This window comes from Bidens hawaiensis, unplaced genomic scaffold (assembly GCF_021521415.1).
Source record: "Bidens hawaiensis isolate Kalapana, Puna unplaced genomic scaffold, B.hawaiensis_p1.1 tig00026434_1, whole genome shotgun sequence".
Classification (NCBI taxonomy): Eukaryota; Viridiplantae; Streptophyta; class Magnoliopsida; order Asterales; family Asteraceae; genus Bidens; species Bidens hawaiensis.
The window spans coordinates 258,434-273,819 of NW_027494255.1; the positions used below are offsets into that span (position 1 = coordinate 258,434).

At 36.5% G+C, this 15,386-nt stretch overlaps 1 protein-coding gene across 1 annotated transcript; it reads right to left on the reverse strand.

Annotated features, from left to right (window-relative positions):
- Positions 1-7,931: 7,931 nt before the first annotated feature.
- Positions 7,932-13,408, reverse strand: LOC143573469 (eukaryotic translation initiation factor 2 subunit alpha homolog). Its single transcript, XM_077058339.1, has 7 exons — positions 12,961-13,408; positions 9,811-9,867; positions 9,635-9,721; positions 9,401-9,547; positions 9,222-9,326; positions 8,397-8,495; positions 7,932-8,303 (listed from the first exon to the last, which is right to left on the reverse strand). Exons 1-7 carry the CDS (start codon positions 13,345-13,347, stop codon positions 8,148-8,150), a joined length of 1,038 nt encoding a protein of 345 aa, XP_076914454.1. The 5' UTR covers positions 13,348-13,408; the 3' UTR covers positions 7,932-8,147.
- Between the last annotated feature and the right edge of the window lie 1,978 nt (positions 13,409-15,386).

Consider the following 15,386-nt stretch of genomic DNA (forward strand, 5'->3'; position numbering starts at 1 on the left):
CGGAAAAACCAATCAACAAATAAATGAAACAAATATGTTAAAATTCATATATATATATATATATATATATATATATATATATATATATATAATTCAGAAAGTAAACAAACTGTAGGTTCTGGTATATATTATATATATATAATTCAGAAAGTAAACAAACTGTAGGTTCTGGTATTTAGTGAAGACGATTGATTTTGAGTTGTTTTTGCTTTTGACTAAATTAAGGTACGGTTTCTGTTTACTTTTAGTCATAGTATATTAACTCTATTCCGTTACTTCGTAGTACGGATTCTGGTTTCTGTCACTCATAGTATAAATTATATTCTGTTACTTCGTAGTACGGTTTCCTGGTTTTGCTATTTTTAGTATTAATTATAGTCCGTTAGTTTGTAGTACGGATTCTGTTTCTTGTTACTTCGTAGTACGGTTTCTGTTTTTGTTCACTTTTAGTATTGACTCTATTCCGTTACTTTGTAGTACGGATTTTCGTTACGCGTCGGTTATATTTTGAGTTCAGTTATTTTATATAATATATTTTAGTTATACGACTTTAGTTCAGTACTCTGTTACCCGAGCATTTCTGACTTGTCGTTGGGGCGTCAACGACATGGCACTTATCGTGACAGTGCGTAATCAAAGTTCACGGCGTCTCTAACTAGTACTTGTGAAGTATTAGGGCCACTTGGAGGCGTATAGATCGATCTTAGCTCCGACTCCTGACTCCTGACTCCTGACATGGCACTTATCGTGACAGTGCGTAATCAAAGTTCACGGCGTCTCTGAAAGTACTCATGTAGTACCTTGGCCACTTAGAGGCGTATAGATCGATCTTAGCTCCGACTCTTGACTCCTGACTCCTGACTTCTGTTTGAGATGGAACAATGTGTGCACGCCACCCACACCGTCTCCTTGGTGCATGGACTAGCTAGCTGTGTACCCCTCTGTTTAGGCTCTGGGTGCTTCCGTATTACACGACCTATTTATTTTAACATCATCGTCGTGTATTTTAGTAATTATATTTTGTTTCGCTATATTTCTGGTCCGTTTTGATATGTGTATATGCATTTGATTAAATTTGAGTATATTCAGATTACGTCCCGATCGTGTATCGGATTATGTTTCGCATTTATTTATAGTTCAGTTAAATGTTACACGTTATATGTTACACGTCACACATTATATGTTACAAGTTATATGTTTCTGGCTCTGGGTGTTTTTGTTATAGTTCCGATATATTTCCGCATGCGTTTGACCATGTTCTGGCCAAGTGTCGGATCATACATCCGAATTTTATTAAGTATATGTTTAGGTAAAAAGGGTTGGTTTCGAGTTTGAATTGAAGTTCGTATATTTATTCTCTTACGTCTGTCCTTACCTATACTATTGTTCTTTCCGTTACTGGGCAATTTTTGGCTCAGCCGTGTTTTCTTGTTTTGTTTTTCTTATTTTGTTTTCAGGTAATCCGGGATTTCTAGGAATTTAGTGACGAGAGATAAAAAAATGAAGTTCAAGCTTCTAAAAGTTAATTCATTTTGTTTAATAATATGACGTAGGTTGTATTAATTTTTGTTGTATTTGGATTGTGGCGTTGATTTGATATCTGTAATAGTAACACGTCAGCCTGCTCCGGGTTGGGGTGTTACACGTATGGTTTGGTTAACGAATTGAACTTCATAGCGAACTGAACCCTTAATGAACTGCTTAACGAATTGGACTTAGTTCGTCATTCTTCCCTTAACGAACTACCTCTAGTTCATTATCCCATCTAAACGAAATGTTTCCAATTCGTCATCTCGGCTTAGCGAATAGGCATAACGAATTGCTAATTCGTTATGTCTTTGTTAACGAATCAGAGTTAGTTCGTTACGCTTCCGCTAAAGAACTAGGGTTACGTCAGAACATTCCCTGACACTACCCTACCTCGTACCAGAATCTCCGGCGCCGCCTTTCCGGCGCCGCCATTGCCGGAATAACGGGATCTCGTCGGAAAAGCGAGATCTCGCTCGTTTCACCACCATTTTCACCGTTTTTCGTCACGTTCGATCCAGATCTGAGCTAGGGTGAACCTTAAGCTCATCATAGGTTCGGTTTAAACCCGATTCCACCCGGATCTCGTGACTTCAACGGTTTAACGGTGTTGGCTCGTCGTTTCATAACTAGATCTAACAGTTTTGGACCTCTACAATATCATACTATCATTACCTCGGGTCGGAAATCGGTTCTCATTCATTTTCTTCTTCTTAGAGAGAGGGAGAGTAGGATGAGTGAGAGCTAAGTGTGTATTTTGGGTGGTGTATGGGATATGAGAAATGAAGGATTAAATGGTGGTTTAAGGCTTTTATAATTATGGATCATGGGCTTAAGCCCATGGTCTCATCCTTCATGACCCAAGTCCATAACCCATATCCATTAACCAACACTAGCCCGACCCATACCAACTCCTACTCTATTTAATTATTTCCCGATAACCCGAGTAAATTTTTCCTCTATTATTAAATAATATAATTAATATTATTTTGGAAATTTCGGGATGTTACATATCTCATAACATTCATTGTTTTGGAAATTTGACTTTGGGTTTGACCAATTATCAAGACTCGAACCAACAACCCGAACACTCGTTAAAACCCGTTTTAGTATCTATATTATAAAGGAACTTGCATTCTTGCATTTTACCTACCTTATTACTTAACATAGGTTGAGTAAATACTAAGACTAGATACTTTAACCCGGTTTCGAGTAAACTTATATTTTTAAAGGACTATTGTTATAATTTTTAAACATTTACATTTTAAACCTTAAACTTTAATTGTTTGCATTTCTCAATATTTATTTTTACTTATTTCAAGACAACTTTTCTAATACAAAGAACCCTTTTCTTTTAGGCTTCGTTTGTTAAACCCGTCGATTGCAGTTAATCTCCAAGTCATCTATTTTCAAGTTTATTACTTAAACGTGAGTACTTTCATCCCCCGTTTTACATCTTTCGTTTTGGGGGTGACATTGCATACTTATTCAAACTAAATGTTTTATATTTGAGTCTTAAACCATAAATTTTGTTGTATACTCTACTTAAATAAATGCTCAATTTTGTGTTATATGCTTACATGCTTAAATGCTATGTGTTTACGCTTTTGGTTGGTTGATTTATGAAATCCGAATCTATTTGGTATTCTCTTATAGACGGTGTCGTTAATGTATTCTTATTAACGATCTCATATGAAATCCGAATCTATTTGGTATTCTCTTATAGATGGTGCCGCTAATGTATTTTTATTAGCGATCTCATTTATCCAAATTATTGCTATTATTTATTGTTTCGTGTACAAGTTGTGGAATTTCTTATTATATACATATTTGTTCAAAACTATGAATTGCTCACCAACCTTTGTATTGATAAACTTTATTTTATGCAATGTTACAGGTTTGACTTTTGGTTGACTCGAGACTTGAAGGAAAATGTAATCAAGACCGTAAGGATATTAGCAAAAAAGAACAATATATTATTTGCTATGATTTGTTTTGGTTATTGTATGAACACGTTATGTGAATTCTTATAATTTTGTGAAATTAAATGAGTTGATAAATATTGACACTTTAATAGTGTCTTGTTTTTTGTCCAATCACGTTGCACCCCGACATGTTCCGCCGCTTTTGGTCGGGGTGTGACAATGATGTTTTCGCTTCGGTAGCCCGAATCGAGACCGTTCGGCTACTAATCGCATTAGCAGCATCTAACGGATGGGAAATCCACCATCTTGATGTAAAAGCGGCTTTTCTACATGGTGAATTGAAAGAAGTTGTGTTCGTCTCACAACCCGAAGGATACGAGAAAAAGGCGAGGAGGAAAAAGTTTACAAGTTGTCAAAGGCCTTGTACGGGTTAAGTCAAGCTCCCCGAGCTTGGAACACAAAGCTCGATAACATCCTATGTATCACCCTTGGCAAACACAACATCGTCCCACTCTTAGGTAAATCCCACATCGGCCATGGACAAGAGAGATCATTGGTTCATAAGTAAATGTCCTGCCTCTTCAATCACCAAGGCGTTTTGGGCTTAGTTTGCTGTGGAGCACATGAAAACTCCACAGTTAAGCATGCTTAGGTGTAAGTAGTACTAGGATTGGTAACCTCCTGGGAAGTCTCCATCTGGGCAACCAAAAACAAATCTGTGAGCTCTTCGTGGGCAGAGCGGACAATATTGGTGGTGCGAGGGGCTGGATGTTACATCCTACGAGACATGAAGTTTCAAAAATGTTCCAAGGAACAATCGATTTACCGAAAGACGGATGGGAAACATTTTTTGATCTTAGCCGTGTATGTGGATGATTTATTTGTGACAGGTACAAGCTCGAGTATAATTTCAATTTTCAAGAAGGGTATGGCGACCAAGTTTGAGATGTCGGGTCTCGGGAAGTTAACCTATTATCTCGGAATCGAAGTATTTCAACGAGAGGATGGGATAGTAATTACACAAGAAGGTTACGCCAAAAGAATTCTAAAGGAGACCGGTATACAAAACTGTAATCCGTCTCTAGTCCCGATGGATCATGGTGTGAAATACTCAAAAGCCGAGAATGAAGTCGAACTCGATGCAACCGAGTATCGAAAGGTAGTGGGTTGCTTACGGTATTTATTACACACTCGTCCGGATATGGCATACTCTATGGGTATTGTTAGTCGATATATGCAAAGCCCACGAGAATCTCATGGTATGGCAATATGACACCTATTGAGATATTTGAAGAAAACGACGAGTTACGGGATCAAATACGGGAAGCATGGAGCCAAACGACTTGTTGGGTACAGTGATAGTAGTCACAACATAGATGAGGATGATGGTAGAAGTACCACGGGGCACGTGTTTATTACTGGCAATCTCCAATTACATGGTGCTCACAAAAGCAAGCGACAGTTGCACTCTCAGCGTGTGAAGCCGAGTACATGGCGGTTTCAGCAGCCGCATGTCAAGTTGTATGGCTCCGAGAGTTGTTGAGCGAGTTGACTGAGAAGCGTTGCAGAAAGTTGTGTTGAAAGTTGATAACACGTCCACAATAGCCCTTGTGAAAAATCCAGTTTTTCACAACCGAACAAAGCATATAAAGTCTCGCTTTCATTTTATCCGAGATTACTACAACGACGGCGAGGTCGATGTTGAGAACATTAGCGGTAAAGAGCAACGGGCCGATATCCTCACTAAAGCACTCGCAATAATCAAGTTCACGGAGATGCGCGAGTTACTTGGAGTTGAAAACCTTTCTAATCCGAATTAGAAATTAGGGGGTGAATGTTGGATTAATTTTTATTTCGGGTCACAAGTCGGTGCACCGGGCCTAAGAGGTTTTAACAAGTCGGTTAAAGTCTAAGAGGTATTATGAAACATTCTTCCACATGCTTAGTGGCCAAGTTCACCTTGTTGGCCAAGTTGACCTTGTTGCCCAAGTTCACCTTGGTGGCCAAGTTGAGGGGTGGACACATATTATATTTGGTGACCAAGTCGGGTTACTAATATAAATACATGTACAAAGTTAGTGTTATAAGCAACAACAAACACAACAATCACCACCATCACTATCAAATATACTGTAATCAATTTTTTAATTTATATTTTCTGGTTATAATAAGTCGGTTATTTCTAAAGTGTGCGTTAATTATCTTTTATCATTCTTGAAAGTACTCTTTGCTTAGAACCCGTGATGACCCATTGACCCATATATGCTTATTTGCCTCACTTAAGTGTTTTTTATGTTTATCAAAAATATGTATGCACCAAGTTAATAACTATAAATAGTGTTACAAACATTCGTAATGGAGAGATATTAGAGACATCAATATCTTCCCTTATTCATACATTATATAAAAGCAAACCGGATTCATAAACATTCGAAATGTTCAATCATCTATGGCCAAAATCCCTTTCCCTGGGGCGACAATCGTGTTCGCAATGTCACGCAATTCAGGCGTGTACACGGATCATAGTGGCGCTTGTATAGTTCCCGTTGAAGGGAGGGTCGAGTTGCAGCTCGAGAGTGGTGTAGCAAGAACAATCTTACAAGATGTTAAAAGGGTGCTGAGATTAAGTAGACTCGGACTCAAAATCATGCTAAATGCTCCCATTGCATTTGTTATGGCCGTGCCTCTCACATTTCCGCCACATGATAAATCGACTACAGCATCTGTAAACAACAAAAATATATAGAAATCACATACAAGCATCACATTTAAATATATTTTCTTTATGTTTTTATACACAAAGTTTAGGTTATATATTTCAACTAGTGACCTATTCGACAAAAGTAAAAATAGATCAAGTGGCTTTAGGAGTGATTTAAATCATTGTGTAATAAACTAATAATTAATGTAATTTGTTACAAAAGCTTGAGAATTGTTACAGAAAAAATGACATGATAGTAACGACGATCTTACTTGGGAAAGGAGGTGTTGATACCGTGCCGTTGAATACGATACTAGCTAGTATTCGCAGTACAAGATACATTTCCAATGACTTCAAGCACGTCAATAAGTTGCGCTTCAGCTTGTGTTGCCATAACGACCAAAAGGGTGATTAAGATGACAGATTTCATTGCCATTGATGCAGAAGAGTTAGTGTGTTTACGATCAACGGCTTGATACAACGATGATCGTGAAAGTTGCCTATTTATAAGGGAAGTTAAAGTAGATTGTAGCTTTCAGATGTTTGAAAATAAGAACATTAGTTATTAATGGTTATCAAAGAAATGACTTGTGTGAATCAAACGCTTAAAAGAGATTGACTTTTCGTATAAATCAACGCCCGTTATACGTATATGATGAGTTTTCTCTTCTTTTCATAATTACGCGTGATAATGTTTTTGTGTTTTGTCAACGAGCGTTTATTTGTTCTTTAATCAAACTTGCTCAAACTCAAGCTCGCCTTGTTTAACTTACAAAAGCTTGAGCTCTAGTTCAGTTTGTTTTGAGCTTTATGTCTAAAGCCCAAACTCTGCCCCGTAGTTATTTTATAATCTCAACCCTCGGGTGGGCAGAAGTTAAATTGCACTAATTTTGACGTTATTTTACTAATCTCGTGAAAATAACGTTAGAAGTGACGGAAGGTTAATCAGGCATCATGTGGTGGCGTAGATAGCCGAAAGACAAGGGTACATGCACCGATCAGCTGGTGTCCCGATGATAGAGTGTAATGTGCCTTATGTCCAATGCTTGATGCAAAACTACTATCGAGCCAGGGGTCTCACCGGAAGCAGCCTCTCTATCCCTATGGGGTAGAGGTAAGGCTGTCTACATCTTACCCTCCTCAAACTCTACCATAGCTTTGGTATTGGTGGGATATACTGAGTACGACGACGATGATGATGACGACGACGATGACGTTATTCCTCCATGTCTAATTATATTTTAACAAAATATTGTTTTATTTTTTATTATAATTACACATAATATTTATTACATAATTAACATATCTCTTAAGTCGTCGTTACAAGCAATGTTGCAAAAATCCCGACTAGACACCGATTAATCGTTAGTCCCCATTTCATTGATTAATTTTGGGCTAGTCGGCAAATTAATCGGTCAATGGTCAAATCCGACCAAAAATAACGCTTTTCAGCGAAATTCCAACAAAAATCAGCGGTTTCCAATGAGATTTCAGGCAGTTTCCGGCCAAAATAATGTTTTGTATGTAGAAAACTGAAAATTACATATAAAAATGTATGCGTGTATAGATAAAACTGAAAATTATGCATTAAAGTCTGATCCGATTAATCTAGATTAGTCCCGATTAAATGCTAGTCTTCACTCCACCGCCCGACTAACGACTAACGATTTTTACGACAGTGGTTATACATTCATATATATGTATCATCGTTTTTCGACCATTACAAAGATTCTTGTTCAAAGAAGCAAGCATTTAAAAAAAACACATCAGTAATGCTGAAAACTGCAAACTTCAAACACAAGTTGCAAATCTGACAACTCTAAGTTCTAACCACCAAAAACTCAGTTTATAACCCTCAGTTCAACCAAAAGTATATAATATATGCCAAAAAAATACACGATAAACAACAAAACTTAACAAACGTGAATCACAAAACCCACGTCTGTTATCACCCGACCACCATTATCCAACATCGACCAATCGACTATATATCTCTAATCTGTAATCCCGGAACTTGAACTTTCCAAGTCAACAGAACCCATCCCGGTATCTTCTTCCACTTCGCTATCTTCATCGCCACTCACCTCTGCATTTTCCCGCCCAAGTTTAGCCATCTGTTCTGCAAGCAGTTTGTCCTCCCGCTCACTCACCTATAGCAATTTACGACACCATTGACAAAAATTGTTTAATTGTTTACATATAATAAATTAATAACTAAAAGCAAAAATATTTAAATGCTTTACCGCTCGAGGTGGCTCTTTTACGGTAAGTTTCCCTTTATGACGTTCAATTGCAGCAGAACACGCGGCAATTGCTGCGGTAAGAACTTTTATCCCTTGTTCCTGTACAAAATCATATACTTATATCAACTATTTTCTAACAATATCAAATACATACAGCTGATATAATAATAATAATAATATAATTTATAAAATTAATATTAGGCGCTAATCATAGAATCACTTGACGATCCTCAAGGATTTGGAAGGCGGAAAAATAATGCAAAATTAACTTATGAGTTAACAAACTGTTCGGTCCTTGTGGTTTGACATGTTTAACTCTTTAGTCCAAAACAAAATCTTTTGGGCCCGAGATTTAATTTCTATAACCCTTTCAGTCCCTGTTGCTGAACCCGTCCTTTTTTGTATTAAATCCGATCACGTGCCCCTCAATTGAGCAGGGGCATTTTAGTCTTTTTCCTCACCCCTCTATTAAAAACATGGTCAAGGGAGTTTAAGGGTTAGAGAAATCAATCGGGGGATGAAAAATGGATCAAGAACTTTGTTTGTACTCAAGGGGGGGGGGGGGAAGACTAAAAAGCCCCTCATTTGAGGGGCACGGATTTAACAGGAAAAGGAGACAGCATTAGCAACAGGAACCAAAAAGGTTACAGAATTTAAACCTCAGAGCATGATATGTCAAAAAATTCACTTTTGGACTGAAAGGGTTAAACAGACCAAACCAGAGACTAAAAGCGTAATTTACTCAAACTTATTGATGCGTGTGAAGAACGAAACAAATGTAATAACAAATGATGTGAATATTATTATGTGGAATTAATGAATTACCTTGTCTAGAGTTTGAGTGTTGAGAACATAAGCTGGCGGCGCAACCAATTTAATTTTCACGGGACAGTCTTTAGTGCCAGCTGCTTCAGCTTTTCTCATAGCATCCTGTTAAATTATTAAAAAAAATGAACATTTTTTGTAAATATAAAGTTTAAAAATAGGAATAAAAAAGGAAAAACCTTAAGATGGAGGACGCCATCATAACCAAAGCATTTCATCTCAACATCAGCACGGATTTTTAACGGCTGAGGTGTCATTCGTCTTCTGATGTTTCTAACCAAAGCCTCTTTTACTTCCTCTGAAATGGCGGGAACCACCTTAGTGACCTGCACAACAAGAAACATTAAATGAGATTACTGTGAAGACTATGGTAAAAACAGTACAAAATATGAAAAGCTTGCATAATTGATTACCTCTTTCCCGTCTGGACCGATTTCTTTAACCTCGCGAGTGAGTGGCTTAAGCACAGAATCAGGGTCATTAACGATTGATTTAAAAGCCTGCAAACAGCAAGGAGGAATATTGTTGTGTTATAGATAATTGTAGAAAAATAAGATTAAAAATTCACAAGTGAAGAAGAAGATCTAACCTCAAATGCATGACCGTATTTTCGGTACAAAGGCCAGCCAACATGGATGTACAAATCCTGCCAAAGATAACACGTATTTCATAAGTTGAAAGTTAAGATTACATATTCACGTGACATAAATGGCAGTTATGAATGATCATATGTGCATAATCTACACTCAAACAAGTCAAATGCATAAATCAAAACAAACACCAAAAGATCACACCTTGAAGAAAAACAAGAACTGTGCGTCGATGTACAAAATCAAGAATTGCATTGGTTTCCCACATTTACAGGCATTAAGTCATTAAAGTCTTATTTACAAATGGAAGTTTTGTAAGACAAACTACGCTTGCGTTGGATGATTAAAACAATGGAAGTTTTGTAAGACAAACTACGCTTGCGTTGGATGATTAAAACAAGATTATTACGGGATCAAAAATATCAAACGTAAACCACGTGATGTAACACCTTATGTAGTAACTTACCACACGTGTTACACGTATCTTCCATCATTAATCCAACAACCACAACAAATAAAACACGAGTAGCATATTAGCAGCAACTTAATACACCCTAAAAAATAAAACTTTACCTATTGTCACACTCTCCCGCCCTCACAAACATCAATAGCTACCTACAATTATTACAATATCTTAAAAAACGCTTACTCCTACGATCCAGAAAGCAAGCGTGCAGTATAAACGTCTCAAAACCATACAGATCTTTCATTGTGAAATGAGTCAAATGTCACTATATCATCAAGCAATGATTCAGCACAACAAGTCTTATAACTGGACACGGAATAATTTGCAGCAATACATACATGTTTTAGTAATTACCAAAAAAAAACGAAAAAAAAAAAAGATAACAGTAAATAGATAAAAATAATTTTTTAAAAAAAAAACCCAAACTAAACCCTGATAACTGCAATAGTATGTCTATTGTAACTCTCTCCGACCCTCACAAAGATCAAAAGCTGCCTACAATTATTACCATATTTAAAGGCGCTTACTCCGACAACGCCGGAAGCAAGCGTGCAGTGTTAATGTCTCAGAACCATGCTCACTAATTAATGTTTATAACATCTATACAGTTAAACAGATCCTATATTGTGAAATGCGCCAAATGTGATTCTATCATCAATCAATGATTCAGCACAAAAAGTGTTATAACTACATTTATTCAATCAGATTTTAGCAGTTACCAAAAAAACACTAAAAAAATCCCTAATTCATTACTTTTTGTAACATTTACGTAAATTTATCATTCATAATATCCAACTTACCTCAAGATCAACATTCATAGGCTCGACAATATTCACGAGTCTGTAATAAAACATTGTTTGTGTTCGTGAACCGTTCACAAACAACTTGATTTCCTTCATGAACAAACACGAACAAAATTCCGTCCGGCCGATAAAAGCGTAACGGATGAACATGAACAAGGCCTATGCAGTCAAAATCGGTTACCGAAACTCAGCATAACAGGTCTTATAACTATATTAAACAAACCCTATATTAACCCTTAATTGTTTCCACAACAGCTCATGATTCATAACATCCAATTTCCTACAAATTGCTTAAATTCTTCGGTTCAGTTTTTCGGTTTAGGATCGTTTTTACGGTTTCTTGCACATAAATTCTTATAAATTGCTTAAAATAAAAAAACAAAAATCTAGATACTCGGTTTGGTTTTTTCGGTTTTTATTTCATGCAAAACCAAACCCGAACCGCTACTTCTGTTTTCACAAAAACATAAAACCAAACAGTCGTTTTTGTTTCGGTTAGGTTTTTTCGGTTTGGATTATCAGTTTTTTTGGTTCAGGATCGTTTTTTCGATTTATTGCACATAAATTCTTATAAATTGTTTAAAATAAAAAAATAAAAAAACAAAAATCTAGATATTCGGTTCGGTTCGGTTTTTTCGGTTTTCAATACTTGCAAACCAAACCCGAACCGCTACTTCGGTTTTCACAAAAACATAAAACCATACCGTCGTTTTTTGTTTCGGTTCAGTTTTTTCGGGTTTTTTTGTTTAGGATCAGTTTTTCAATTTCTTGCACATAAATTCTTATAAATTGCTTAAAACAAAAATCTAGAAATTCAATTCGGTTCGTTTTTTTGGTTTTCTTTACTTGCAAAACCAACCCGAACCGCTACGTCAGGTTTTACAAAAACATAAACCCAAACCATCGGTTTCTGTTTCAATTCGGTATTTTCGATTTCGGATCGGTTTTTTTGGTTTCTTGCATACCCCTACACCTACAATCAAGCATTATCAATTCCAAAAAACTATAAATTTAAAAACGTTACATAAAACTAATAAACATAAACTAACCCTAAGTATTCCTACAACAACTCATTATCCTCCAACTTACCTCAAGATCAACATTCATAGTCTCGGCCACATGTCGCATAAATAAATGCAAAATCAATCCGAAACCCATTCCCACCCGAACCAAAACAACCCTTTTTAATTGACCAATTCTGACCCTAACCCGTTCCAACCCATGACCCGACCCATCCAAAATCGCTACCAAAACATAATCATAACAGTCACCAACCAAAACACATACCTCAAGATCAACATTCATCGTCGGTCTTTTTTCGGTTCAGACGCATACCTCAAGATCAACCTGAGTGTTCCTACAAATTGCTTAAATTCTTCGGTTCGGTTTTTTCGGTTTGGATGTTTCGGTTTTTTCGGTTTCTTGCACATAATATCTTATAAATTGCTTAAAACAAAAAACAAAAATCTAGAAATTCGGTTCAGTTCATTTTTTTCGGTTTTCATTCCTTGCAAAACCAAACCCGAACCGCTACTTAGGTTTCTAGAAAAACATAAAACCAAACTGTCGATTCAGTTTTTTCGGTTTTTCGGTTTTTCGTTTTCTTTCACACCCCTACACCTACAGTCAGGCATTATCAATTCCTAAAACCTATAAATTTAAAACCTTTACCTAATAAATTAATAAATATAAACTAACCCTAACTCATAAAACATCCTCCAAATTACCTCAAGATCAATCCGAAACCCGTTCCGACCCGAACCAAAACAACCCTTTTTTAATTAACCCGTTCCGACCCTAACCCATGACCCGACCCATCCAAAATTGCTACCAAAACATAATATCATAAGTTCATAACAATCACCAACCAAAACACATACCTCAAGATCAACATTCATGGTCTCGGCGACATGCCGCATAATCGAGTGCACGAGCTTGCTCTTACTATACCTCTCTTCACAAATCTGCACATCCTGTTCCGACAACCTCTTCTTACTCAAATCAATATACCCTTTTTCCGCATTTACCCTCAGCACCATCGCCGGTTCGACCCGACCCACTTTAATCAAGCTCCCAACGCTCCGAATACGCCTTCGGGACAGATCGGATAACAGGATCATACCCTCTATGTTGTTGTACTCCAGCAGTGACACGTGGGTTGCCACGTCGCCGATTTCTTTCACCTGTATCATCACTGGCGTGTCCACTTCTGGGTACCGGGATTCGTACATCCGGCAGTCGGAGCTTGGGACTGATGACGTGGACATCGGTGTAGGAGTAGTAATAATAATATTATTATTATATGGATTGAAGGGTTTTAGGTTTTGGGAGTGAATGTGAATGTGAATGTGAATGTGAATGTGAATGTGAATGTGAATGTGAATGTGAATGTGAATGTGGATGAATGAATGTAGAAGGAGATTGGTCTTATAGTGAGAAATGAATTAAGGAATAATGACGTCATGGTGTTTGTTTATTATATTTTAGTTAAAAGATTAAGTGAAGTGTTAAAAGGAAAGACTTATCTTTTATGTAACGGATAATTCTTAAAATAGTTCAATGGACGAGAGATAAGATCGGGATAGTTTAAAAGTTGTTGAAATTACAATTTTAGTCCAACCAAATTTATTTTTGTCGTGATATTTGGATTCTCGTCGATAGTTTTCGTCTACCAATGAAATTGTGCCACGTGTAAAGGTTCTGACGCAAACCGATGGGTTTCAATTAAATCCATCTGGACCGATAATTTTGGAATAAAAATCATCTCCATGAAAATCATCTCCAAAAATCATCGAAATCCGTTTTTTAATTAATCTGAGCAGATGAATTTCAAGTGAATTTCGTCTTCAAATACAATTTTCAAAAGAACGTGCACCACCACCACCAACATCATTATCTCCATTTTCCGACCATCGGCACCACCGCCACCATCATTATCCCCACCGGCACCACCACAAATGTGTTTGATGACTTGATTTAATCCTGAAACCAAAGTCACTAAACAACGAAAAAGGTCAAACTTTCGGTTCTTTATGTTGTTAAATGTGAAGAAGAAATATGTGTGTTGAAGAAGAATCATCTTCAAATGAGGTGGGTTATCGAAGAAGAAAGATGGGTGTTGTGTGTCTACAACAATAATGGTGGTGGTGGTGGTGTTGGCCGGAAAATGAAGATCATGATGATGTTGGTGGTGGTGATGGTGGCCGAAAAATGAAGATCATGATGATGTTGGTGATGGTGATGCATGTGTTTTTTGAAAATCGTCTCCAAAGATAAAATTCACTTAAAATTCAGATGTTGCTCAGACGACTTTAAAAAAAACGTGTCGCACAATTACATTGGTAAACGAAAACTATCGGCGGGAATTTGGTTGGACTAAAATTTTAATTTCAACAACTTTTGGATTATTTTGATCTTCTCTCTCATCCATTGGACTATTTTATGAATTCTCCCTTTTTGTAATCCAACTTTGATGGGAGACTGGATGAGTAGTTGACTTTTATCAGTTGGATTCTTTAATTTAACGGATTTTATCTCACTATATTGTCGTGTCTGCAGACAAGTGCTCACGGGTGTTGGCCTCTTGAATTAACGTTCGATTTAAATTTGACATGGCTCAACTTTTTTGAGTAAAATTTACGTCCACGCATAAACAAAATAAGTGGTTCACATCGCTATTTTGAAAATTAAAACCTTATGTGTTAAAAGTTATAAAAGAAATTTAACAATATATTATTTTATAATATTCAAAATAAAACTTAATTTAATTCAATTAATTTTATTGGAATTGGTCCGCCTTTTTATACTGTCGGCCGTACTTTTATACCTTCGGCGACACTTTTATATCGTTGGTTGTACTTTTATACCGTCTCCAACACTTTTATACCGTCGACCATCATTTTTAAAAGGAAAACCAGTGTCTTACTTGATTTATGGAAAGAGCCAACCGTATATACAATGGACATTTTGGAAAGTTTTTGGTAAAATGGACAAAGCCTTTTAGAAATGGTTGTGAGTGAGAAGAGGTAAGAGGTGGTAATGAAGGTATAAAAATATTATTTAATTGAAAAAAATAAAAAAAAATATATTAATTTTTAGTGTAGTTTTGAGTTTGAGAATAAGGAAAGGAATATGAATCCTCTTACGGTACTGGCACCAAATTTGAAAAATAAATATGTAAATGCTCAAAGTAATATCGGCACGAGTACAACTTAAGGTCATGGCGGCACGAATCTCGGCAATGTCAAATAGGTGTGTATAGGTAAATGTCAATAATAGTTGTGACACTCATATCTTATAATAGAAA